At 41.0% G+C, this 26778-nt stretch overlaps 1 protein-coding gene across 1 annotated transcript; it reads right to left on the minus strand.

The window, feature by feature from the left end:
• Positions 1-1168: 1168 nt before the first annotated feature.
• MRO (maestro) lies at positions 1169-24923 on the minus strand. Its single transcript, XM_036742094.1, has 10 exons — positions 24852-24923; positions 15631-15782; positions 12925-13082; positions 12346-12483; positions 12026-12128; positions 9805-9951; positions 7174-7356; positions 4586-4741; positions 3054-3170; positions 1169-1587 (listed from the first exon to the last, which is right to left on the minus strand). Exons 2-10 carry the CDS (start codon positions 15778-15780, stop codon positions 1534-1536), a joined length of 1206 nt encoding a protein of 401 aa, XP_036597989.1. The 5' UTR covers positions 15781-15782; positions 24852-24923; the 3' UTR covers positions 1169-1533.
• Positions 24924-26778: the final 1855 nt, after the last annotated feature.

Raw genomic sequence — 26778 nt, forward strand, 5'->3', positions numbered from 1 at the left:
AGATTATAAGCATAGAAGTTAGATATGTCCTTACTTGTTAAAATAGCTTCTGCCTAGGAAGGAATAAGAATCCACAGATAACATGGTTGTATTCATTTGTTTACTCACTTACTCACTCGATAGTTACTGAATGCATATCACTATACTAGTAGGGGATATAATAATAACAGTAACTAACTTTTATATAGCACCTACTATGTGCCAGACACTGTTAAGTACTTTTTAACAAATATTATCTCCTTTGAGCCTCACAACAACCCTGCAAGGTAGGTGTTGTGATGATCCCCATTTTTGCAAAGAGGAAACCGAGACAAACAGGTTATGTGATTTGCCCAGGGTTGCAAAGCTAGTAAGTGTCTGAGGGCAGATTTGAACTCAGGTCTTCCTGACTCCAAGCCTGGTGTTCTATCCAATGTGCCACCAAGCTGCCCTACCTCAGTAGTAAAATGAGGGCATCAGATAAGAAGATCTCTAAAGTCCTTTCCTAGGATCATAGATTTAGAACCGAGGAGACTTTAGAGATCATCTTGTCTAGCGTCCCCATCCTAAAAACAAGGACAGCCAGGCTCTGAACACATGAAGTGATTTGCTCAAGGTCATACAGGCAATAATTACAAGAGTTGGGATCTGACCCCCGGACCTCTGATTACAAAGTCAGATGTTTTCTCCTGCACCACACTGTCTCCTAAAATCTTAACCTATTAAAAAAAAAAAGACCTAGACTTGAACCATAAGCAAAACCAGCAGAATGTAAAGACATAAGCAGGGCTCGCAGAATACAAGCTCCTTGAGAGCAGGGTGTTCCATTTTTATCTTTGCATCTGCTTTGGCTTGCATGTAGCAAACGGCCTAATAAAAACCCATTGAGCTGAATAAAACAGTCACTAATCCATCAACACGTAAGTTAAATTTTTACAAGTCATTTTAGTTAATCATTTTAATTGCCCTATGTGTGATGCATAGAGTTATGATGTTTTATTAAAATTTCACAACCAAAGTTTATTTTTAAACACTTGAGACTAGAGAACCTGAGAGGGATAAATTATGGTAAGTACACTTATCATAAGGTGATCTTCGCTTGTATTTAGAGAGAATAAAAGGTAAATGATGGAAATGGAAATGTGCCAAAACAGTGCAAGGAAATAAGGATGGAATTTACCAGTGTTTAAATTTTAAAATATTTATTTGTATGAGACCCTAGAAATAACATTAGCAATAAAAATGCATGAGGACAAAATGATTTATTATATAAACTGCATGGGTTAGTCTAGGTAGTTTCTAAAGTCCCTTTCAACTCCAGCATTCTAAAGTTCTATTTGAAAGTCTTCGGGTATATCAAGTTTGGTTTAATTATGCAATTCTTACATACTGTGATCCATGGAAATAATTACAACCAACTGCTATCCCAACAAGCACTGGGGTTTTTTTTCACCTCAATAGGTAGTGGTGAATGGAATATGGATTCAGATGAGTAAAATGATGAGATTCCAGGACATCTGATCATTAAGATCCCCCCTCCACGATGCTCTGTGTTTATAGGATTTTGTTTGCATAGAAGAACTGCAGGAGTTCTGGATGGTAGTAGCTCTGAAAGGAAGCAGTGACACAGACATGAGTGAACAGCAGATGCAATAAAGCTAGCTCTCCCTTTGCAGAAACTATTAGCCACAAGAATTACTGTACATCTGTCAAACGTTGAGCATGCCACTGAGCACTCAGACCAGCAGCTAGGGAGCAAACCTGCCTACAGCTCCCAGAGGTGGGAAATGCATCAAATTTTCATTAAAACCTAAACCTGAGGCAAAGTTATTAGATATCCACAGATCTCTTGAGAATTGTCCTGAGGAGATAGAAGTAAGATTTACATAAGAATATGTTGCTAGACAATTTGAAACCATTACCTGCTCTTCCAAAATGTATAATGAGGCAAGCTGGTACTGCAGGGGGGGAAAGCTTTTAAAAAATTCCTATTTGGAAGTCATTTTAATTCATATTTTAAAAAAATTAAATAAAATAACTTGGGACTCTCCTACTTCCTTTTGAAATAAAGCATAATTTGCATGAAATCTCCAGCCCTTATGCCATTTGCATAGTATTCTGGGGCAATTGCAGATGGTCCAGCACAGTCTGCACCCTCCTTAAATTTTCTTTCTGCTTTTTCCCTGGCTCAGCTTTGCCTCTCTCACATTCTACCTTAGATTTTCATCACTTCTCCCCACTAGATAATAAATTTCTTGCAGGTTTCAAAATTCCCAAATTAAGGAGAAAATATTGCAAACAACACCACCACCAAAAATTTAAATACTGCAGAAATACAGGCAGGATTTCACAAGACCTAGCAGCTTCTACCCTAAAACACCATAGGTTTGGGAAATTATATTTTGAAGAGCAAAAGGGCTGGGGTTATTTCTAAGAATAATTTACTCAACAAAGTTGAGTATAATCCTAAATGAAGAAAAATGGACATTTGAAAAACTGAAAGACTTTCAGGTATCTGTAACAAAAAGACCAGAACTCAATGGAAAATTTGATATAAAAGATACAGAAGAAATACAAGGAAAACATTGAAGACTAATTATAAGGCATTCACTAAGGTCAAACTGTTACGAAAATGTTATCCATATTCTTAAAATTGTCGTGATTACTAAGGTAGTTTGAAAGAAAGGTTGGGACTGAGTTGTGTACAATGGGGTGACTCTAAAAACAAAATTGGGTAGGAAAAGGTAAAAGGGAGCAATATAGGGTGTGAAATGAAAAGAATCTGAATCAGTTTTCAGCCTTGTAATCCTAGCATGAAGCTCATAGTAGGCACTTAAAGGCTGTGTAACTGAATAGACAGTGTTTGATTTGTGATTTTCCAGTAGAATGAATGGATAGGCCCTTTGTCTAACCAGGACATAGAAGAAGGGTCTCTCCCCCATTAGAATGTATTCACCTTGAGGCCAGGGACCTGGTGTTTACCATTCTTTTGTGTCCCCTGCCCAGTAGTACCTGGAATGCAATAAGTGTTTAATGAATCATTATTGAGTAAGATAAGAGAAAACTCTGCTCACCAACTGCCGATAGAGTTTGGGGTTCCTTTGCTCTTCCTGGGCTTGGATGGTATATTCCAGGTGCTCCTTCTTCAAGCTCAGGAAAGGGGAACAAGCATGAAAAGCTGTTCTGCAGGCCTAGGAAAAAGAAAGTGGTCACCTTGTCATGGTCAGGGAGTCAGAGAGGATTGAAGAGTCCTTCATCAAGGGCTAGATAATTCCAGGTCTGGGGAGCCCTGATGGATCTGCAAGGAAGGGTTTTGCTGCAAGGCTGCAGATTGGATGGACCTTGGGAGTATCTGTGTTTGTCAAGCAACCATGTCTAAACTGTGATTTCACATGTGAGCTTATGATAAATGTATGTTCTCCATTAGTGATGCCTCAGCAAAAACAGGACTATTGTTCCTGTACATGCTAGTGAGCTAGGGGTGTGGGTTTTACTTGTGTTGCTTTTGCAAAAGGCTGAAGTAGAGTGGAGCAAACAGCAGAGAGAATGGTCCTTGGGTCTTTTGTCTTAGGGGTCAGTAGGGGCTTGGGATAGAGCCCTGGACCTGTGATTTCATTGGTAGGGGGAACGTCCAGTAAGGAAACTTCCTCTGCCAATGCAGGTCAGTACCTTTTCTACAAGTCACAGTTTTAGAGAGTGACCTAGAGCACCAAGAAGTTAAGTAATTTGCCCAGGATCACATAGCCAGTATATGTCAGAGGCAGGACCAGAACCCAAGGATTCCTGGCTCTGAGGCTGGCTCTCTATCCACACACTCTCTGATAGATTTAAAAAAAAAAAAATCCTATACCTAGTTTAGTACTCTGTTGATACACAGAGCACCTTCTTGCCCCTGGAACAGTTATATTCAGCCCCTAAGGATGACATGACCAAAGAGAGGTTGAACCCAGGGTCAGGACAGTGTACATTCTACCCTCCCAGGTGGAATTTTGCTGCACTTGGCTGAATTGAGGGTCAAAGAGACATTCAGCCATTGATGAACTTCTGTCATTTAAATACAAATTTAATATTCAATATTCACTGTTCAGAAGTTATCTTACTATAGCATCTAATGACTAATATGTAGAAATCTGTTCATCTTTCAGTGGTATATTACATATTACCTAATAATACAAATAATTTAAACTACATATGGGAACTCCTTTTTCCATGATTTTTTAAAACTGTGCATCAGGGAAATGAGGGTGGTGGAAGAGTAGAAACACATAATAATAACAGTGGCCCAAGTTAGGGAAAGCACACAAGTCTCTTCACTGCACAGATGGGAGCCCACTGATTAAATAAACTCCATTAACACTGGCTTGTCTAGGATTATCTGGTGTTAGTCTTGGGCTGGCATGGGTCAAGAGAAAATGGGAATTCACAAGAACTTAGAGAGAGATTACAGGCTGAAGAATCAGAGGGATTTTGCTGCTATGGAAATGCAGTCCTCATAACTGAACCAGCGGGAGGGTAGTAACTTAAGTACAAGTGGGGATTACACTATAATGTTCTTTGTGGAGAAAGCAGAGGTTTCATTTTGTGGGTTATTTGTTTAGAGTCTTACCGTGGCAACTTGGGGATTTCCATCCCTTAAGTGGACCAGGAGGGAGTCCCTCGTCCTTTTAACCTGGCTGGTGAAAAATTTCTTCCATTTCCATCCAGCAAAGGCAGCCAGTTGCCCAAACAAGATAAATGCTGAATACCTCAGGCTGTCATTTTCCTGTATATCCACCAGGAGCCAGACCCACCCCCCCCCCAAAAAAAATGGTATGCATATTAATGAATTAATTCATGCATGATTAAACACATAGATAAAAATGAATGAATAACTCAAAAACAAGTGACCTTCCTATTGTAATCCACCATCGTTATATATAGATGCAAAATAAATGGTCATATCCATCCTGTAAAAACTCTCAATTTCAAAAGAAAAGGAGGACTGAGAAGTCACTAATACCACCCCCAGCTCTTTAACATCACTGCTCACCACACCAGGTCTGCTTTTCCATATATAAGATGGGAATAATTGTGATGCCACCCTGTTCCCTCTCCTTCCCAATCCAAACTTCTTAGTTTGGTTCTTTAATTTGTCCCTGAGTCTGCCTCAGTGACAAGGACAATGAATGTGAAGAACTGAGAATGTTTTTGTCCTTCCCTTCCTCCCAGAGATAAAAGAAAATACACTTGATAAAGAGTGAACTCAGCCTGGAGCTGTTATCTCCTAAAGAGACCTTGGCACCTTGCAATAATAATAATAGTTCATTTTTATATATTGCTTTCCAGTGTACAAAATGTTTTCCTCACAACAATTTCATGAGGTCAGAAGTACAAGTGTGATGAGGAAACTGAGTCTGGGGGAAATTAGATACTTGTCCACACACTGTCTGGGTCAGAGAGAGAGAGTATGAATCCAGGTTCAGGGCATTTTCCTCATTTGGAGAATGAGAATAAAAATAGTTTGCTGTCCCTAACCTCACGGGGTTGCTATAATCCAAATGAGCTCATGTATGTCGAAGTGCTTTCTAAACCTCAAAGCAACATACAAGTATAAATTAATATTGCAATTGTTGTTAAAATTATATAATCCTTTAAGACGCTACCCAATATGGCAAATCTTTAATAAACTTTGCTTTTCTTTGGCTTAAAAAAAATTATCATAATCCCAACTGTGTATCTCCAATTCTGACTGTTTCTCCAGAATTCAGTTCTTTATTTCAACTAGATCCATTAAGGGCCTCAAATTCATTGTATCCAAAGTGGAACTTAACATTGCCAGGCACGTGCACCTCCAAAACTTGCTCTTTCTGATAGTTCTGTTTCCACTAATGGTACTCATTCTTCTGGTCAACCAAACCAGAAACTTCAGAGTTATTTTTTACCCCTCCATCTCTCTCTCACCACTCCCTAAAATCTAAACAGTCACCAAACTCTGCTGAGACCTCCCTGAAGACTCTTGGTGAAATTTACCCTCCCCATTCCAACTGCCACCATTCCAGTTCAGACTCTCATTGTCTCTCTCCTGTCTGGTCTGTCTTCCTATTCCAATCAATCTTTTACGCTGCTGGGTAACATTTCTAAAGCTGACAATGTCACTCACCCAATCAAAACCCTTCGGTAATTCCAATGTCACTGAATTAATTCAATTCAAGGCGGACTAGGATCACAGGATCAATGGTTCTGCTGGTGTAAGGGGCCTCAGAGCCCCTTATCTTACAAATGAGGAAACTAAGGCCAAGCGACTTGTCCAGTGTCACTAGTATCAGGCCACGGTTCCAGCTTCACATTCCATTATTCCCCTTTACCTTTTCTATGACCCTGCCAAGATTAGACTCTTCCCCGTTCTCCAATCATAGCCCTGTGCTTTTCATATGCCTTTACTCAGGGTGCCCTCCCCTATATGAAAATCCCGAAAGCCTGTAAAAAGTTGATCCATCTTTCAAGGCCCAGTTCAAATGCCACATAATTCTTTGAGCTTGTATTCCTAGCACTTAGGACAGCGTCTAGCACATAGCAGGCACTTAATAAAATTGTTGTTCAGTTGTTCACATCTGACTCATCATGACCCTGTGGACCATAGCATGCCATACTGTCCATGGAATTTTCTTGGCAAAGATACTAGAGTGGATGGGCCATTTCCTTCTCTAGTGGATTAAGATAGAGTTAAGTGACTTGCTCAGGGTCACAAAGCTAGTAAGTGTCTGAGGCTGGATTTGAACATGTCTTCCTGACTCCAGGCCCCCGTGCGCTACCCACTGAGCAACCAGCTGTCTCAATAAATACTTGATTAATTGATCGATTGCTCTCTCGCGAAGCTTTCCCTGACCCCCTCAGCCAGAAGTTCACTCTCCTCCGTCTGAATTCCCGCATTGTAGTTGTGCCTTTCTTATGACATTTATCATTTTCTACTTTGGATCGTAGTCATTTGTGCATATATCTTGTTCCCCTTAATAGACTGGGAACTTCCTGACAGGAAACACATCCTATTCATCATCATGTCCTTAGAGCACCCACCATGACCACCAGCACTCAATGTTTGTTGTACTAGTTAGTGAGTTCCTTATACCATGACCAGTATACCCAGTAATCACAAGTCTTTACCCGACCCACCTTACCACTAAGAATTTAATCATTTGCACTTCTTGAACCACTTACATCATCTAATAAAGTCCTGGTCTGAAGGGTGATATCTATGAAGAAGGAGCCCAAACCTTTCCCTTTGATCTTGCCCAGGATAATGGTCAGTGCCTTCACACTCTCATATATGATCTCAGAACTCACAGGGTCATACAGTCCATGAACCAGTGAGTCTAGCAAAATTTTCTTATACTTTTTCACCTGTAAGCAAGCAAGAAATTTAAGAGCATTAATAGTAGAGGAACTACTCAGTCTAGTCTTAGTCTTGTTAACCCAAGTTAACAAGAGACGGGATGCCCAGCTCTCCCAGTAACCACAGAGGAAAGCAAGGGCAGACTGCTCATCTTCTACTGGGGTTCCTTATTCATGCAAGGAACATTGAGAAGATTAAGACATCCTCAATAGCTTAGGGTATAGTTCTTTAGAAGGCACTTTACAAAGGGCCAACTGACTGAGGGCAAGCCCAAGACTTCCCTCCACCTGGGAAAGGACTTAGAGGTGGTTACATTTTAAGGTACATAGAGTGGGGAGAGGGCCCAGAGCCCAGTCTGGGGAGTATTGGCCTTGGGAAAGAGCTAAAATGGTGGCCAAGGGGGCATGGGAGACTTCATAGAAATCAGGAGGGCTAAGCTGTAACGGTATCACACCTTGGTCTCTCAAATAGGCCACGAGAGGAAGAGAGAAGAATTTCATCTCTGTTAATCAGATATTCAGCCTAGAATGTATCTGAATTACTCTGGCATCACAGATTCATCCTTCTATTAAGTTAACACCCCTTGCTCACACTTCCAGTTCTTCTCTTATTCTCACCCTTACACTCCCCACCCCACCACATCCCTATATACACTGAGGAAGGTCCCAAACACAACCATGACATACTCCCTTGAAGAGGGTAGAGAAGAGGACGGACACAGACACATCACAACTGTACCTCTGCCACCACCACCACCATTATCTTTCCAGAGCACATAGAACACTCATGGGAAGAACACACTCCAGGTTACCTCCATAGCTTCAGCTGGGCCTATCCCAGGTTGTCTATGGCATACCTGAGAATTCCTCTCCAACTACCAATACAGATAAGCCCTCCAAATGACCCTCCTCTTTAAATATCTTCACTGAATGCTAATTCTCTATGTCAGGAGTGATAGAACCATTACTTATATGGCAGCTCTGCCAACTCCCCTTTTCATTCCTGGCTTCCCCTAGGTTTCCTACAGCCTGTTCAAAGGAATCATAACAATCATAAATAGCAGGGAATCTTCATGTGGCCACCCTCCACTCTTCAGGGCCCCATTCTCCCTGTTACATGAATAAGACCCATCTCTAAAATCTGTTCTAAATCTGTTATATTTGTAAAGTGCTTGGCATAGAGTTGGCGTTTAATAAATACTCGTTTCCTCTTCTCTCCACTTTTTTCTCCAAGAGGAAGCATTCTTCCTTATATGCCCCAAAGGAAAAAACAACAAAGGCCTGCAAAGATCTGGCCTTACTTAGTATTCTGGGCAGCACTTAAGTAATCCATGGTTTTCTTCTAGGTTATGAGCTGCACGTAGGAAAAACTTCTTAGAAGATCCCCTTGCCCAATACACTAGACATCTTCTTTCAATTAGTTTTCCATCCTGCCCTGATCCCTTCAGAAGGCTGAGGAACCCTAAAAACCATTCTCAATACTTCTTTGGCCAGCATTATACCTTCAAAATACCTTGTAGCATCAAGGCCCACTACATTTAGCCAGCCTCAGACCACTAAACTAGGCGACACTTCATGTCCCATCCGGATATCCACCCCAACCGTCTTGCCATCTGCCTTGCTTTTATCTACCCAAAATAACACCTCCAAACCAGACCATGGGGCAGGGGCGAGGAGTTGGGGGGAGAGGGGAGTTGGGGAGGGGAAATGTCTCTTGTCTCTGGGGGAGTTAATTCACTAAGGGATTCTGAGACCAAAAAGTTTGAGAACCGTTGATATAGGAAATGCCCAGATAATGTATTTCCTCTGCCAAAGCAGGTCAGCATCTTCTCTGCAAATTTTAGTCTTAGAGCGTTGCCTAAAACCCTGAGAAGTGGAGGGACTTTTCCAGAGTTGCACAGCCAGTTTAGGTGACAGGCATGTCTTGAACCCAAATTTTCCTGGTTCTGAGACTAGTCCTATATCTACTATACTAAACAGTACCACCTTACTTCACCTTAAATACTCCCAACTAAATGCTCATCTCTGAAATGCTGGCAAAGCTTTCACAAAGCAGATTCACTTGCTCCTTTCCACTCTCTGGTTCAGTACTGCTCCAGACTCTCTTGGAATCCCCTGGTGAAAATATACTGAGGGCAAAGCATGCTGGGCAGTGCCATTAATGCCCTCCTCTTCCTCCATGCCCCATTCCCCCTAGCATATGCAGGAACACAAGAGAGGGCTGAAAAGAATGTTTCTCTAGTACATCATTTTGCCTTGGGTAAAATGGGTACAGATGATGCCTAATACACCCAGAAGGGTGGCATAAGAAGGATGTGGCAGTCAATACTGCCAGCATCCTTGCTCCCCAGGAAATATTATTTTGAAGTTTCCTCATTCCTGACTGGGAAATTCTGCCATATGGATGATACCCGGTTGGGTAAATAAAGAAATGACTGAGAATCTCCTCATCCTTACCTTGTCAGGTGCTTCACAAGCCATATTTCCTAAGCCTTTAATTGCCATGTGACGTCTTTTGGTATTGGTATCCCGAGCCCTTTCTGCCAGAAGGTAAAACACATTCTTAAGGGGCTCCTGGTTTCGGAGTCTGAGCTTCCATGATATCTGTAATCGACATGCACATTAAGTCTCAGCTGAGGTTGAATCAGTCATGCATCAGTTGCAATGACAGATTGTGAGATAAGAAGTACAAATGAAAGGCTAGTACGACATAGTAGGAGGAGCTCTGAACTGGAAGGAGTCAAGAGGTCTGGCTTCTGGTCCTGGTTTTACCATTTTACTGTTTGACCTAGGGGAAGTCACTCACCTTCTCTGAGTCTCCTTTTCCTCATATGTAAAATTGACCTTGATTAATTTGATTGTCTCTTTTAACTCTAACATCCAGTCACCAAATTTAACCAACATTTGTTGAATGAGAGCCCATGTGGATCCAAGGACGTCTTTGTTAATTCTGCTAGGAAAGTCACCAAGGATGAATATGTGACATGAGAAAAGAGTTGATACTCTTGATCAAGAGAGACCAAGAGGATAACCAGCTTCAAGATGGTGAAGCAGAGATTGGGGCATGAGAATAGAACTTACTTTTACCCTTCAGAGTCGGCCCTGGGTAAAATTGTGAAGTAGGCAGTTTGTCTTCAACATCCTTTCTCCAACCCTTTCAGCTTCCTTAAGTTCAAAGCAACCCTCCCTCAGACACACAACCCCCCCACTACCACGCCCAAGAATGTACATGCTAACCCCTGGCTACTGTGTCCCCTTAAGTGAAGACTCCCTAGCCTATCCTCGGCAATGCTTCTTAGGAGACCAGGACCACAGATTTAGAACTAGAAAGGGCCTTAGAGATTAATACAGTCTACCCCCTTTACTTTACAGGTAAGCTTCTTTTGGATGTTTCACCAAGACTGGCCCTATACAACATTTCAAAGCTTGTATTTATCCCACTCCATCCCAAACTTTTCTCCCAGCTTCTCTATTTTCCTCCGAGTAACAGTGCTTTCCTACTCCTCAGGTGCTCAGCTTTCTCCCTACACACACACACACACACACCTCCCCATCAGTACTGCTAAAGTATAAAAGGTTGATAACATATATGATCCCCTTCCCACTGAAGGGATTTTTATTTTTTACATTTTAACAGAACAAGGATAAATATAATAAAGCCTTAAGCCAAAAGGAATAGATTTTTATTTTTTTCCCCTATTTTTGTCTTTGTATCTCTAGGACCTAGGAAAGTGTTCTAATAAAAGCAGCTAGGTAATACAGTAGATAGAGTGCTAGGCCTGGAGTCAGCGAAGTCTGAGTTCAAACCTAGCCTCAGACACTTCCTAGCTGTGTGACCCTGAGCAAGTCATGTAACCACTGTTTTACTCAGTTTCTTTTAGCTATAAAATAGGGATAATAACAGCACCTATCTTGAAGGGTTGTTGTGAGGATCCAATGAAATAATATTTGTAAAGCACTTAACACAGGGCCTGCCACTGCCCTTCCTTCCCCAACCCGCCACCCTCCCGGCACCTTACACAAGTACCTGGTGCGGTGTAGCTGCTTCATGAATGTTTGCTGAATTAAAGTGAATTAATTCTGGACTTTCAAGCACTTGCCAACAAGTAAGAAGAGATTTGGGGGTTAATTAGGATAGTGCCTTCCCAGTGCCCTAAAACCATGCCAGGGCTAAGATAAGTCATATTCTCTAAAATTGCCCAATCATCAAAAACTAAGAAATTGGACCAAGATTCCTTAAGGCTTATAGTGCCATTCTATGAGAAGAAAATGTTAAGCTGAAAGGATGAGATAAGATGTATCTCTGCAAATTTTGAAAAGTATAAAATTGTGACAACTGCAGGCATGGAAGGTTTGGATTTATAAGGCTAGTATCTCAGAGACTGTTTACTTCTTCTGAAAGTCCTATGTCCAAAATCCAAACAGTTACCACCACGTGGATCCAATCCATTGGAGTTCACTATGGAAAAAAGTGGGTTGGTGTTATTGCTATTAACTCTCTGATTTATACACCCAAGTAAGGCTACTGGAAGTATGAGCAGTGAGACTCAATTTACCCAAGTGACATAAAAGAGGCATGCTTCCTCCCACATGGGGAAGCACTAAGCGTAGGAAGAAACCCCAAGGAGTAAATAAAAATTGCTTTCCTATGCCTATCCCTCATTTCTCTGACTTGAACCTTGGAAAAGAGAGACTTTCGGGATATCCTTTGCTTCTTAGTTTGAGAGCTGGGTTCAGGCAGGTGGTCACTTGGGCTTTCTCTTTGTGATTGATCCACAGGTCTGAAAAAGAAAAATCACCATATGAATCCCATAAAGTACACTCCAAAATCCTGTACAATATTTATTGGCACTGTGCCAGGTGCTGGGGGTACAAAGTACAAATGAAAAATTCTATACTCTAAGAAACTTAGAGTCCAGATGGAGAGAAAGAATGTTTACATAACACACACAAAGCCAAATAGAAATTTGGTTCTCCTCCATCACCACTGTCCCATACTTAGCCAAAATGAGTGCTCCAGCATAACGTAGCTCTGGAGGTCCCAGGAGAGCCCAACTGCTTTCTTCCTGAAGCTGAAAAGACATTCTCTTTCTTGCAACCTGGTCTGGCTTGTCCCCAGGCACCTCAAAAGGGAAACTAAAACAAAAAAATACAAAGTCACACTTGCTGTCAGCATGGGGAAAAGTCACTGATAAGCCAGACTGTTACATGATATCTACCACAGTTGACTTCTCCAACCCAAGATTTCCAACAATCAATAAACATTTAAGTGCCTACCATGTGCCAAGCACCATGCTAAGCTCTAGTGGTACACAAAGGGGCAAAAAAGAGTCCTTGCCCTCAAGGAACTCACAATTTAATTTCCTCCTTTGACCTAAAGGGTAGCCAACAATAGTGACCATGAAGAGAAGCAGACCACCTCTCATCACTATGTCAGATGTCCCCACAATAAAGAGTTTGTTTTTGCTTTTACCAAGGCAAAACATTCATACGTGTCTCTATTTGAGCTCTTTCTGAACTCCCCTGAAACGTCTCATTGATCGGGGTGGAAGCTCTGGGTCAGCCCTGACAAGGTACCTGACAAATTGCATGGGCTTGCTCAAAAGGACAGCAGTAATTGCCTCCAACCGTTGATATTCCAACAAGGAGATGGCATTGCTCAAGATTACAAAGCTTCGTTTTCTCTGGTCCGTGTCAAGGAGACATAGGAAAATTCTGCCTGTCGCTGCTGTCAGCTGGGAAAGGAAACAAACACAAGTTACTAACAGTTTTTTCATCCTTTTGGTCTCCTGCATAATTTGATCAAAGACTAGCAGATTCTGGCCACAAGCAAGTGACTGCTTTCCTGGGTTTCAGAGGCTGAAAATTCAGACAGACGGCACTTCTAAATTCTTTCTGGAGGCCTGATGACAAGCATAGGCACCGGAGAAGTGTGATGTGGATGAGACAGGAGCTGAACAGCGGAAAAGATTCAATTAGGGGAAGAGAAATATGAGGTCCTCACCTCTCTCCCGTGATTGATATCTGCAGCTTCCTTGGGCCATGTGACACCAGATCTGAGACTGTCTAAATCCTGGCAGAATCTTAGCACTGACCTCAATCCTCGGTGCAGGAAGCTCTAAAAGTGAGATAAGTGCAGGATGATGGGAATGTCTGCTACCTGAGCTCAGAGCCAGTCTAAAACCTTGCCTCTAAAGAGTCAAGTTTGCCCAGATTTGGAGCAGAAAGGGACTTTAAAGACTATGTACTCTAACTTCCTCATTTTACAGCTAAGGGATTTGAAGCCAAGGAAGTGAAGTGACTAGGCCAGGGTCATACAAGTAGTAAGTAGCAGAACCAGGATTTGAACCCAGGTCTTCTGATTCCTAATGTAGTATTCTTTCTACTTGTACTATGCAGAGTTTAGCTAGAGGGGGCACTGATTAGGGCATAAGAAGAAAGAGCTGAGCAACAAGGGGGAAAAGGAACAAGGATTTATTAAATGTTTCATATGTGCCAGGCACTGTGCTAAGCAATATATATAAAATTTTATTTGGTCTATACAACCACCCTGTGAGGTAGGTGTTCATATTATCCGCATTTTATAGTTGAGGAAACTGAGGCAGACAGAAGTGAAGTCCTTTGCCCAGGGTTACACAGCTAAGTCTGAAGCAGGATTTGAACTCAAGTCTCCCAGATTCCAGGCTCTGTGCTCTACCCACTGTGTTACCTAACTGTGTAAGAGCTCGGTGTTTTAATATTCTAACTAACAATTCTGAATTCTACATTCAAGTAAAATCAAGCCGTTTGGGAAAGTATATGTCTATATACTCATCTATATATGTATAAGCATATGTATATATCTGTATGTGTATGTATATATCAAGAAACATCAAAATTATATTGTAGCCTTCTGGGGGGAGGGGGGAAGGGAAAAAAAGAACAAAGTTAAAAAGTACACAGCAGAGAACAAAAGAAAACACAAGGAAGCAAAGAAAAGATGGACAATTCCCAACACAAGGTGCATTATTTATCATACAGCCTTTCTGGAAATGAAAAGTTATTGTTACGTATTTTGAATCCTCTCTTATGTTCTGCTATGCACATGACATGCTTTTTTTTATTTCTTACTTTGTATTTAAGTTTCAGTATTTAAGTTTATGATATGTTTTTGTTTCTTTTCTCTATTCTGTATTTGTGTTCTGGTAAAATAAGTTTAAAAAAAAAAGAACAGGTAAAAAAAAGCAAGCCTTCTGTTGAGGATCCTGCCCAGGGACCTCACCTCTTAAAGCAGCTCTGTGGAATAATGAACTGTCCATCAAGTAGCACTCTCTGCTAGCACCACCTACCTGTTCTTCACACACTTTACCTCTCACCACCTGCTAGATTAGGACTCCCACCCTCCCTCTGCACCCCCACCCCCACACACAGGACTCACTTGTCTCAATACTCACTATTCCTCTTCATTGCCATAAATGTACTGCCTCCTCCTCTCACCAACCAACGTTTTCTTGTTTTGTCCAAACCATTCCCAGGCTAACTCTGCCTAATTCTGGTCAGCCCAAGCACTACAAACAGCCCAGTGGCCAAATACATATCTGAATGGCTATCAATGGTTATAGGTATGTACACACACACACACACACACACACACACACACACACACGCAAACACACACACACACACACATAGAGCTGTGGTTGATATCCAAGTGTATTTTCATGAGCATCACTTCTGAATACGCCTTTAAATGGTAGCTTCCTTTTGACACTTGGCTATTAGCTGGATCTACCAAGAGGCTCAGTCATTCTCCTTTTTCCTCATTGGCAAAAGAGAGTGGCTGATTTCTAAGGTCCCTTCCAGCCCTATAAATCTTTAATTCTAATGATTCTGCCTATAGCCCTTAGTACAGACTCTAAACATGGGAAATAATCATAAAATATTTCTGAATAACAAGCTAGAAACACCATGGTGAAAGTGAGCCCCCTCCCCCATAACATCTTGACATTCCAGCTCTATTCATTGATTCTGCATAATAATCAGTATTTATGCAATTAATGGGGAAAGGGCAAGGGATATGAGTCATAGGTCAGATTCTCTTTGACTACAGCGAAGAGAACACCACTTAGGGAGATCATGTCCTAATTCAGGATATAGAGACCAGTGTTTTACCATAACCCTACCAAGACTTGGAAAGGCTTAATGCAATGCACCTGAAGGGAAATATTCTGATCCCTCACATACAAGTCAGCTTTTTACAACTGTGTTAAACCTGGATTCAACAAACCAGTGCCTGGCTCTTACCTCCAGCTCCCAGATCCTGGTCTGGCTGATTATGATGTGCTGAGTTTCTGCAGGAACTCCCTCGGAGAACTGCCTCACAGTAACTCTTGAGATGACCCAGTGGACTCCGCTTGGGTACCTGAATGTCATGACTTCATACAATTTCCACATCTCTGCATTTAAAACACAGAAGAAAGAGTATTTTGAAAGGGGAGTTTTGGTAGCTGAATTAGTGTGTTCCTACCCACCACCCACCCAGGCTGGAGATCAGAAGCCTAGTTGTGCCCAGGGTTGTTTTGGGGTTCTCAGGCAATTGAACCCCTCAAAGCCATGCTAAAATGCTCCTTCTTTCCCTTTGTCTCTACTATCGCTTTCCTTGAATCTCACCAACATTTTTCAAGCCAAGGAGCTGCTGTAAATTCATCATTCTCTGCAGCAAAGTACCCTGTGCATAACTTTCCTCATGAAGGCACCAGATGGCAGCAGCATCCTACTAAACCGCCTCAGGGATGCTGGAAAACCCCCAAAGTTTGTGCCAGAACTCCCTTCTTATAACCTAGTTGGAGGAGCATTTAGTCTACAAAACAGAACATTGAGTGCCCTGATGGTTACTTAGTGTGACTAATCATTGTAAAAAGAACGAGAGCTTTAAAATCCAGAATCTCTTCTACTTCTCCCCAATGAATCAAATGGGATAGATTGAAAAAGATTAGAGGGCAGGAAAAAACATTAGGAGTTGTTACAGTAATTCAGATCTCATGAAGGACTGAACAAGGGTAATATCACTGGGAATAGAGAGAGAACAAAAAGTCCATAGTTGGAAAGAAGAGTTGGAAGAAGGAATGGGATTGATTGCTGAGGTATGAGGAGGAGTCAAGGATGATTCAAAAGCTGGGAGACTAGGAAAAAAATTTAATTAAAAAATTATAAAATTAGGAAAGGAATCCAGTTGGGAGATAAATAGAGGGACATAATGAGTTCGGGTCTTCCTCTTGTGGTCTGAATCTAGGATTTCATTTGTGTAGGAAATTCTCTTTACTAATTCTGATCAGCAATTGTTCAGTAATTTATAGATTTGGAGAGTTATCTAGAATCCTGGGAGGTTAAGTGATTTGCTCAAGGTCATGCAGCCAGTGGGTGTCAGAGGCCCAGCTTGAACCCAGCACTAACTGACCCTGGCTCTCCATCCATTACCCTATGCTGGCTGCCCCTCATGCATTTGGTTCTAAATATTTAAACAAATGTTACAGTTTAAAAGAATCTCGAAATCCAACACCCCAAATTTTACAAACAATTAGGGACCAGAGAGAGTAAGAAACTTGTCCAAATTGACATTTAATTTGAAATGATGGTGGAATATACTAGTAGACATATCAGGTGTGGGCTAGAGATATAGATTTGTGAGTTAGCAGCATGAGCCTCATTGAAGTCATAAGTGAAGATGATAACTTTTAATGAATGAAGACGAAAAAGGTGGGGAACAAAACTGAGCTTTGGGTGTCATCTGCAGTTAAGAGATGAGAGGAAGAAGAATCACAAAAAAAAAGATGAGAACAGAGAAGTAGAACTAGTACAGTATAGCATCACGTAAAATATAAGAAATGGTTACCAAGAGATGAGACAGGGCAGGGAGGTGCGGGACACTGAAAATGTTACAGAAATAATGCTACTGTCAAAGAGGAGAAAAAGCTTTGGGATTCAACTGGAAGGGACTTTTAAGAGTACTATTCCAGTGCTACAGTGATGGAGGACACTACCTTTTAAAACTTTAAGGAAGGAATGGGTGGTCATGATTGTTAACTACTTACTTGACAAGTTTGGCAGCAAAAGATTCGATAACAATTCAACAAATATTTATTGTGTGCCTACTAATTGAAAGGCATCACTTTTATTTAGCAGACTAACAGAGACAAATCGGGTTAAGTGACTTGGATTTGGACTCAGGTCTTCCTGACTCCAGGCTGGGTGCTCTATCCACAGTGCCACCCAGCTGCCTCTCACTTATTTTAGTAACTGTTGCTTTGGAATCCAGTGGGTTTTTCATTCTGGTTTACAAGCAACATTTTGCAAAATATCCCTACTAGAATATCTCCCTTCCATGCTTTCTGTCCCTGGAGAGCATGTTTTAATTTCTTAAAATAACTCCCAAGATTGAATCAGTATCTGTCCTCAGGGAGTTTACATTCTGCTGTGGGAGAGAAAGAGAAGTATAGTTAGAAGAAGCAGATTCCAACAAAAGTCTCTCTGCCTCTCTGTCTCTTTCTCTCTATGTGTGTGTGTGTGTGTGTGTGTGTGTGTGTGTGTGTGTGTCTGTCTGTCTGTCTGTCTGTCTGTCTTTCTCTGTTTCTCTCTGCATCTCTCCATCTCTCTGTGTGTCTCTGTGTATGTGTGTCTCTGTCACTCTGCCTCTGTCTCTCTCTGCCTCTCTCTGACTCTCTGTCTCTATCTGTCTGTCTCTCTCTTTCTCATTAAGATACCAAGAATCTTGAGCATGTTTTAGATACAGAGGGGAAGGAACCAGAGACTGAAGATAATATCAGAAACAAGGACCATCACAGCAGCACTGGAGGTGGGAAGGAAGAACACCAGCGGAGGAGTCAGGCTGGAAGGGGAGGAGGAATGATATCTCTTCCTCTGAGAATGCTGAGGAAAATGAGAGAACAGCTATAAAGTCAGAGGTATCTAGATATTTTGCCATTCACTGACAGTGGGCATGGGGTTGCCCAAGGCGGGGAATGAGAACTTAAATAGAAAGACTGAAATAATCCACGTGAGGAATTAGATATGGAATGAGTGCTAGTATATACAAGGAAACACTGTGTAAATGTGAGTTATTTTAAGAGATTAAAAAATGTTCTCCAGGGACAGGAAGCATGGAAGGGGAATATTCTAGTAGGGACATTTTACAAAACATTGCTTGTGAACCAGAATGAAAAACCCACTGGATTCCAAAACAACAGTTATTAAAATAGTAAGTGAGGGGCAGGTAGGTAGCACAGTGGATAGAGTACCCAGCCTGGAGTCAGGAAGACTGGGTTCAAATCTAGCCTCAGACACTAGATGTGTGATCCGAGCAAGTCACTTAACTCTATTTCCTCATCTGTAAAAATGAGCTGGAGAAGAAAATGGCAAAACCCTTCAGTATCTTTGCAAAGAAAACTCCAAATGTGGTCACAGAGTCAGACACAACTGAAAATGACTAAACAAACAAAGTAATAATCACCACCTCATATCTTAGGAGGATTTCATCTTAGCCTTCTAAGGGATTCATCAATCTACCAGGACAAATGTAAAGCCCTACCCTTAGATTCAGAAAAATTAACTTCATATTTATTAAAATTTCTGTTAAAAAATAAACTTCCCAAGTATTACATGGGAGAAACATGGCCAGATTCACTGGAGAAATATCTGAGAGTTGTAATGCAAGTTCAGCATCAGTTAACCCTGCGCAACGGCAGCCCAAAAGGTTGTATCAAAAGAGAGTCCAGGACTAAGACGTGACAATCCAGCTACATTCTGCCTTGGTTAGTTCACAGCTGTAATAATGTTTGGGCTCCCCAGTTTAGTAAGAGGGAGGGAGGGACTAAACATTTATTAAGCAGCTACTAGGTATCAGGCGTTTTACAAATAGTAGCTCATTTGATCCTCACAACAACCCTGTAAGATGGGTCCTATTATCTCCATTTTACAGTTGAGGAAACTGAGGAAGACAGAGGTTAAGTGACTTGCCCAGGGTCACACAGCTAGGAAGTATCTGAGACTGGATTTGAATTCAGTTCTTCCTGACTCCAGGGACAGTGCTCTATCCACTGTTCCACCTAGCTGCCCCAATGGCCTTTAGGAAGGACGTTGATAAACTGGAGGGTGTACAGAGGAAGGCAACTGGGATGGTGAAGAGCCATATCAGCTGAAGAGACAGGGAATGTTTAACCTGGAGAAGACTTAGTGGGATGGCCGTTTTCAAAAGTTTTAAAGACTATAACACAGAGAGAGGGCCAGACTTTCTGCTTGCTCTCTAAGGAAGAGCTAAAAGGCTTGTGTAGAAGTTTCAGATCGATGTAATGAAAAACTTGCTAATGATCAGAGCGACTCCCAACATGGAATGAGCTGGCTGGGGAGGAGGGAGGAGGAGTGGGGCACCTCCCTCCCTCTTCCAACGAAGGCTGGGTGATAACTCACTGGCGATGTTGTAGAAGAGACTCTATCTGGTATGGGGGCAAACAGACAGCCACCGAGGTCCCTTTGCACACTGAGAGTCCATGATTCCAGACCCAGCTCTGATGCCATTTCTTCCTTCAAGGCCTCTCTCATACCCCTGTGAAAGTGATCTCTCCTTCCCTCTTCCCATTTCCCACAGTATTTGCCTACTGATCGATATCTTTTGTGCTTCTCTTACTCTCTCTTATACCTAAGGTTATTCAGGCCCTTTTCCTTCTCCTTGTTATTCCCTCCCCCCTCTTAATTAAGCAGTAAACTCCTTTACAGCAGGATCTACACCACAGCTCTTTGTCTCCTCGGTGCCTAGACCTTCATAAATGTGTGAGGAATTGGACTGACTTAAAGAAACAAGGTTTCTTTTTTCCTCTCCTCTCACCCCACCCCCATTTAATCTATGGGGAAATGAAAATGGATAGCCATCTGTCTGCTTTTGTGGCTTATGGCCCCAGAGAAATCCAGAGTCGGCTCCTGGATTAGTACCAGGATGTCCTTTATGATCCCTGCTATGGGCATTACTATTTTTGATGCTGCAGATACATTCGAGATTTCTCCGAGGTGAAAGGGAGGTAGCTAATAGCCTCAGATAAGATGCAGGCACAACACCAGCAAAGGAAGAACCAAAATGAAGGTTTAAGGCCCAAGGGAACCTAAGATTTTCACTAAGTGGCTCCCAGCCCTTTAAACTACTTCTTTCTTCCTGCTCTGCTTTGAGTCTGAGGACAAATATGCTTCTGCTTAGGGAGGGAGATGCCTTCTTTGGATCACTTTACAGCATCATGTACATTTCAAATGGCATTATGTCCTTAGAATTAGATAGTGCCATTTTCTCCATGACTTTATTTTTCATCATTGATTAACATTCCTAATCACCAACAACATGAGACCCACTGGGACAAGGACATGTATTTAGATGTAACCCATTTTCTTACAGAGTTGCTATTATTGGTGAAAAGAATAAACCATTACATTTGCAAACAATTCTTCCATGTTGATCTAAGACCTACTGACTAATCACCAGGACAGAGACTGCCTGATGTCTGCAGATGTGTTTGTGTGTGACTAGGTAAGGAACTTGTCCCAAAGGGGCTATTTTGGACCCCTCCTTTGAGGTACATTTTTTTCAGTCAACACCCCAGTCTTCCCTTCAATTACCTTTCAAAGCATAAGAAAAATCAGCCATTTCTCCTTCACAGACCTTCACAGTATTCATCTCCCTCTCTCTGATAACCCTAGCTTTCGAGCTCAGATTCATACCAGCTAAAAATAAAGAATAAAAAGTCCTTGCCAAATGTCCCTTGTTTACCACTGGCACCTCATGACACCTTCACATTCCTTCCTTCCTTCACTCCTTTCCCCATCTTCTTCCTCCTCCAATTCAAATTCTTCATTCTATTTCAAGGCCCTGAACAGCTACAACTCTATTTGTGCCTAGAAATAGTTGATTATTCCGTCACTTTCTCTTTTCCAATACCCTAACTGGGTTTGGCAATGTCCCCGTTCCTGTCATGCTGAGGGTGTGCCGGCTGTGGCACTTGTTGTGGTGGGACCACAGTACTTTTGATGCTTCTTCCACAACAACTTTTTATAGCCTCAGAGCTCTGTGACTTGGCGCAGGGGTTAGATAGAGGAGGAAGAGGGAGGGGAAGAGTGTGTGTGAGAGAGAGAAAGAGAGAAGGGGGACAGGGAAGAGTGTGGTCTGTGTGTGTGTGTGTGTGTGTGTGTGTGTGTGTGTGTGTGTGTGAGAGACAGAGAGAGAGAGAGAGAGAGAGAGAGAGAGAGAGAGAGAGAGAAGAGAGAGAGAGATTGGGGGAGGGGAAATGAGCAGATGCCCTGGTGGCACAGGGAGGGGGAGAGGTCTAAAAACAATGCTGGATTCACAGAGGATGTGGGGGGGGATTGCACCAAAAATCCTTAACCTGATCCTGTGAAAACCAATATTCTGCTTTCTTTTCATTTTCTAATCTTCTTCCTTATTTTAAATGTCTCCTAAAACTTCATAGTTTGTCTTTTTTAATCACTTAAATAATAGATTAAGATGAAGTTTGTTGAACTGTAGCTCTGAGATAAAAAAGTTTTCTAAGCTGCTGTGTTTACAGCCAAACTTGTTTGTTCTCTTCCCTATCTCCCCCACAATGTCCCATCTACCCACTTTTCCTCAAGCCTCTGCCTATTCTGCTCCCAGGGCCTGCAATGCCCTACTTCCTCCTCTTCAGATGAAAATTCCTACCCATCCTTTAAAGTCCGAATCAAATGTCACCTCTTCCAGCAAGCCTTCCCTGATCTCACCCTCCCCAACATTCTGTGCATTCATGCCTTAGTTATGATCTTCCTCCTCAGAACTCACTCTCCCAAAGCACTTTGTCTTGCAACACTCCATTGTGCTTATCATATAATACTGTGTAAAATAACTATGTCTTTGTGTCATCCCCCCAGTGACTGTTAACTACATGAGGAAAGGGGCCATGTCTTATCTAATTCTTGTATCTGCTCCAGTGTCTAGTACAGGGTTCTGAGCATAGAAGATATGTTTGTTGAATGAATGCATTTTAAATTTCTATTTGAAGCATTTGGCTTACATATTGTGGTATTATCAGTTCGCATGTGATGTCATTTAGTTATATAATATGTAGTTATGTAGGCAGAGCTAGGATTTCATTGGCATGGATAAGAATAACTGACAGGCAGATAGTACTTTTCATGTATTAGCTCATTTGACCATCACAGACAACCCTTAAGCAGCTATTATGTGTGGTTTTTTACTCAGTTTTTTTTTTTTAACTCAGCTTTATAGATGAAGAAACTGAGACTCAGGGCAGTTGTGATTAGCAAGTGACAGAGGTAGGATCTTAAGCCAATGTGAAGCACTAAATCCCCTAAACAAGGCTGACTCTCAGTATCCCTTCAAACCATGAAGACTACAATCCCTCAACTACATTGTCTTAGAACCTCTTAGAAGTTCCTGAGAAGAAAAGAAGAGCATTATTCAGGCAGTGAGCCTCCTGGTACAATGTTTCTTTAATCTTAGCTAGGATCTTCCTCTGACCACAGACATGTAGTCTTTTGCCAACAATTTGTTAGTGAAGGATAGAAATATAACTAGAAATAATAGATGTAATTAGAGGACAGATAGGTCACTTCCTTTCCTAGCAAAGCCTTCTGCCTGCTACTTTTGAGAACCAAAAAAAAAAAAAAAAAGAAAGAAAGAAAAGAAAAAAATCCAAATATGCACACAGTTATCTTATCAAACAAAGGTCTCCTAAAAACCTCAGCTCAACAAGTGTCTTTTTTAGGACAACACAGAGTCTTTGTTCTCCCATCCTGTTTTGTTCTCCAATTCTACAACCAATTTGAAAGTAGTTTTAAGTGTTTTACAAGAGAATTCTATTTTTTAAAATAGCTTAGTAAAACTTCATTAATTGACACTAACTTGAGGAAGAGATCACTCTGAATAAGTAAACAATCTCAAGTATAGAATATTTTGGTAATCCTAGAATATTAGAACTGAGTAGAATTTAGAGACCACTAAATGCAGTCCTAGTATCTTAAATGAGATTATTTCAAAGGCCTCTTCTAATTCTTAATTCCTATGCATATTTCTGGGGCATCTAGGTGGTGATGGGGATAGAGTACCCAGCCTGCAGTCAGAAAAACTCATCTTCCTGAATTTAAATCTGGCCTCAGACACTTAGTAACTATATGAGCCTGGGCAAGCCACTTAACCCTGTCTTCCTCAGTTTGCTCATCTATAAAATGATCTGTAGAAAGAAATGGGAAACCACTCCAGTATTTTTGCTAAGAAAACCCCAAATGAGGTCATGAAGAGTCAGTTACAACTGAACAACAACAACAAAAATGCATATTCCTTAAAAATTTAGGCTTGTTATTTTTAGATACACTTAGTTACTGGAACTAGACTAATGGATTGATTTAGTGAATAAATAATGATTCATTTTAATTAACAGTTAATGGTATTAATTAATTGATGATAATGATAATGATAATAATTGATTGATAAATGAGTGTGTCTAAACTAGAAACGGGGACCTCTTGAATTCAGTTCATTGTCTTGTTGTCTTAAACATTTTTCCTGGCAATATGGCTCCTATTACTGCTAGTATTGTTATTAGTCATAAATAAACATTAAATTGCATTCCATTAACTACCAAAATAATTACAAATTCTAAATTCATGAAACCCAAATGAATGAGGTTTGCCTCTATGTACTCTAAGGCATGAGGATCTCAAATTGAGTCAGTCAAGAGACCTGAATTAAAGTTTTATCTCTACTACTTACATATGTGACCTCAAGTGAATTGCTTTACTTCTCTGGGCCTCAGTTTTCCCCCTGCCAAATGAGAAGATTGGATTAGATGATCTCTAAGGTCTCTTCCAGCTTTAAGATGTTATAACTCCATAAATGAGTAAACCTAATCTACACTGCAGCAGAGCAGTTCCAAGTTCCTTTTGGATTAGTCAGGATTCCTGAATCTTTATCGCTTACTAATTATTTATCCAGGCAGTATGGTAGAGATAAGAGAGCACTTAATGGAGAGCCCAGAGATCAGTCTTCTAGCTATGATTCTACCACTGTGTGACCTTGGATTTGTCCCTTAACATCGGTCAACCTTATTTTTCCTCCTTGGTAAAATGACTGGCTTGGACTTCCTGACCTCCAAGGTCCACAACCGTTCTACAATTCTGTCATCAGAGAGGCGTTCCCAATTCTGGATCCTTCAGCTAACTTTCTGGCAACTATTTTCACTTCTTCAATTCTATTATTCCTGTAGCATTTATGTCAACACTTAAAAATATGTTAGCACCTGAGTACACGGTGAAAAATACTTCAACACCATTTTTTAGTTGCAAAGTTAATCATCTCAAAACAAGCTTATGTATTTATCACCTCAGCTGGTGAAATCTATAGAAAACAATCAAGTATTTTAAACTACTAATAATCACATAACTTTTTAAATCAAGACACACTTATAGCTCTTCCTGACTTCCAAGCTTCCCAGGATGCTTACCTTAGGTAGTCCTCAATAAGCACATATCTGGTATCAACTGTTTCTGCCTCAGTGCTTATCCTGATGAGTGCTGGATGGAATGAAAACCACAAAGCTCTCTGTTCTTGAAGCAAATATGGGGGCAGACCACAGGGCTGCAGCTGTCCTTGAAAAAGAAACACAGAACAGATTAGAATTTTATCACAATAGAAAAAAATGCCTCAGAAAAACTTTGCAGACTGTTTGACCCAGCTGATGGCTAGAAATCATTTATTTACAGACACTGGGATATCACAGTATTTAAACAATTGCTTTAATTGCCTATGGCTGGAGGTGGCCATTGGGTGAGAGCTCTAGGAGAGCTCTGATGAAAAAGAATTTGATCACTACCAGGGTGACACAGAGCTGAAGACTCAAACACTAGTGTCATTGGTATAGTGTATAAGTTTACCTGAGCAAGTTCTGAGGATTCAAAATGGATAAAAAGAACAAACAAAAACACATTATGTTGTATTTACAGTATGACCTTTCAAAACACTGGCGTATCTGATATCCCATTTTATCCTTGAAATAATCCTGGGAGGTGTAACGAGAAAGTAACATCATCTCTATTTCTCATGCCCTTGAGTGACTTGACTAAGGATTATGTAGCTAGTCAAAGGCAGAACTGAGATTAGAACCCAGGTGTTGTGACTTCAGGACCTGCACAGATATTTCTTAAAATATGCGTTTCTGAGTACCAAGCAATCTGTGTCCCTGAAGCAGCACTCTATTACTCAGCCATATTCAATGCATTTTTTCCTTTCTCCTTTTTTCTCTCCTCTTCCAGTTTCACACTCCCTTTCTTTTTCTCACTCTCACTTTTCTCCTCCCCTACCTATACTGTTGACCTCCTGTAAACAACTCTAGATACATTACCCAGCTCTCTTGATGATGCACAGAGCTAATGAAGCCTTTCTACAGGTCATCAGTGCCTCATTGATAATAGTTTCAGCCCAACAGAACAAGATGCTACCCTCACCCCCACCCCTTAAACATTCTCCCCACCCCTGCTCCCTCCCAGCCCTCACTTTCAAGTTTCCTTTTGTGCTTTATTTCCGCACTCGATTGTAAGCTCCTTGAGGGCAAGGACTATGTTTTTCTTATTTATATCCCTAGCACTTAGCACAGTGCCTGGCACACCGTAGGTACTTAATAAATGTTCATTGATTCGAATTTACGAACACCCCAAATTAAATTTCAAGACAGAAAAACTCTCTGCCTAAGGCCCAGCCTATGACATTCATTGTTCTCAAATGCTTAAGAAAAAATTTTCTCTCACTTTTTAAAATTTGCATCTCCTACCTTTAGGTACAGTTGTGGTAGATGCTATGCACATTTGTGCAGTGTTACAGTAAGTTTTTAGATAGTAAGGAGCTTGGCTAATTGAGCCAATGATCTAGTAATTCTGACTCAAAAGCAAATGTTACTGACAAAAGAAAAAAAAAGATCAATGAAAATGAAGGATGGAGTTGTGAAGTAGGAAGGGATGAAGAGCTGGGAGATCTGGACTGGAGTCTTGGCTCTAGCTATACTGAAGTCTGAAGTAGTCTTCCTAAATGTTAGATTCTATGAAGACTTCTAGCTACAGACATAAGACAATTTTCACAATAGGTATAAAATGTGAAAAGAACTTGTGCATGTACAGGTCTTGTCATCCATCCTTGCTTTGTGACTTTCCTCAAGTCACTTAACCTCTCTGAGCTTCAGTTTCCTCATCTACAAAGTAGGGGATAAATAAAATTTATACCACCTAGTTCACAGGGTCATTGTAAAAGAATCAAAAGAAGTAATACATGTGAAGTACTTTGTAGCCATAAAGCTATTATTATCAGATTCTCAATATTGCTTATATAAGAGCAAATCTATTCTGTAGCCTCCTTGCTGTTCCTGGTATGACACTCCAACT

Source organism: Trichosurus vulpecula, chromosome 1, assembly GCF_011100635.1.
Source record: "Trichosurus vulpecula isolate mTriVul1 chromosome 1, mTriVul1.pri, whole genome shotgun sequence".
Lineage (NCBI taxonomy): Eukaryota > Metazoa > Chordata > Mammalia > Diprotodontia > Phalangeridae > Trichosurus > Trichosurus vulpecula.

What these genes read in the sequence shown, in the direction of transcription:
- MRO (XM_036742094.1), bottom strand. Translation starts at nt 15,780, where the DNA reads ATGTGGAAATTGTATGAAGTCATGACATTCAGGTACCCAAGCGGAGTC. An exon ending in CCAGGACTTTATTAGATGAT is followed by an intron (nt 4,742 to 7,173) that starts GTAAGTGGTTCA and finishes GTGGATATACAG; the next exon opens with GAAAATGACAGCCTGAGGTA. An exon ending in CCAAACTCTATCGGCAGTTG is followed by an intron (nt 1,588 to 3,053) that starts GTGAGCAGAGTT and finishes GCTTCCTTTCAG; the next exon opens with AGCTACTACCATCCAGAACT.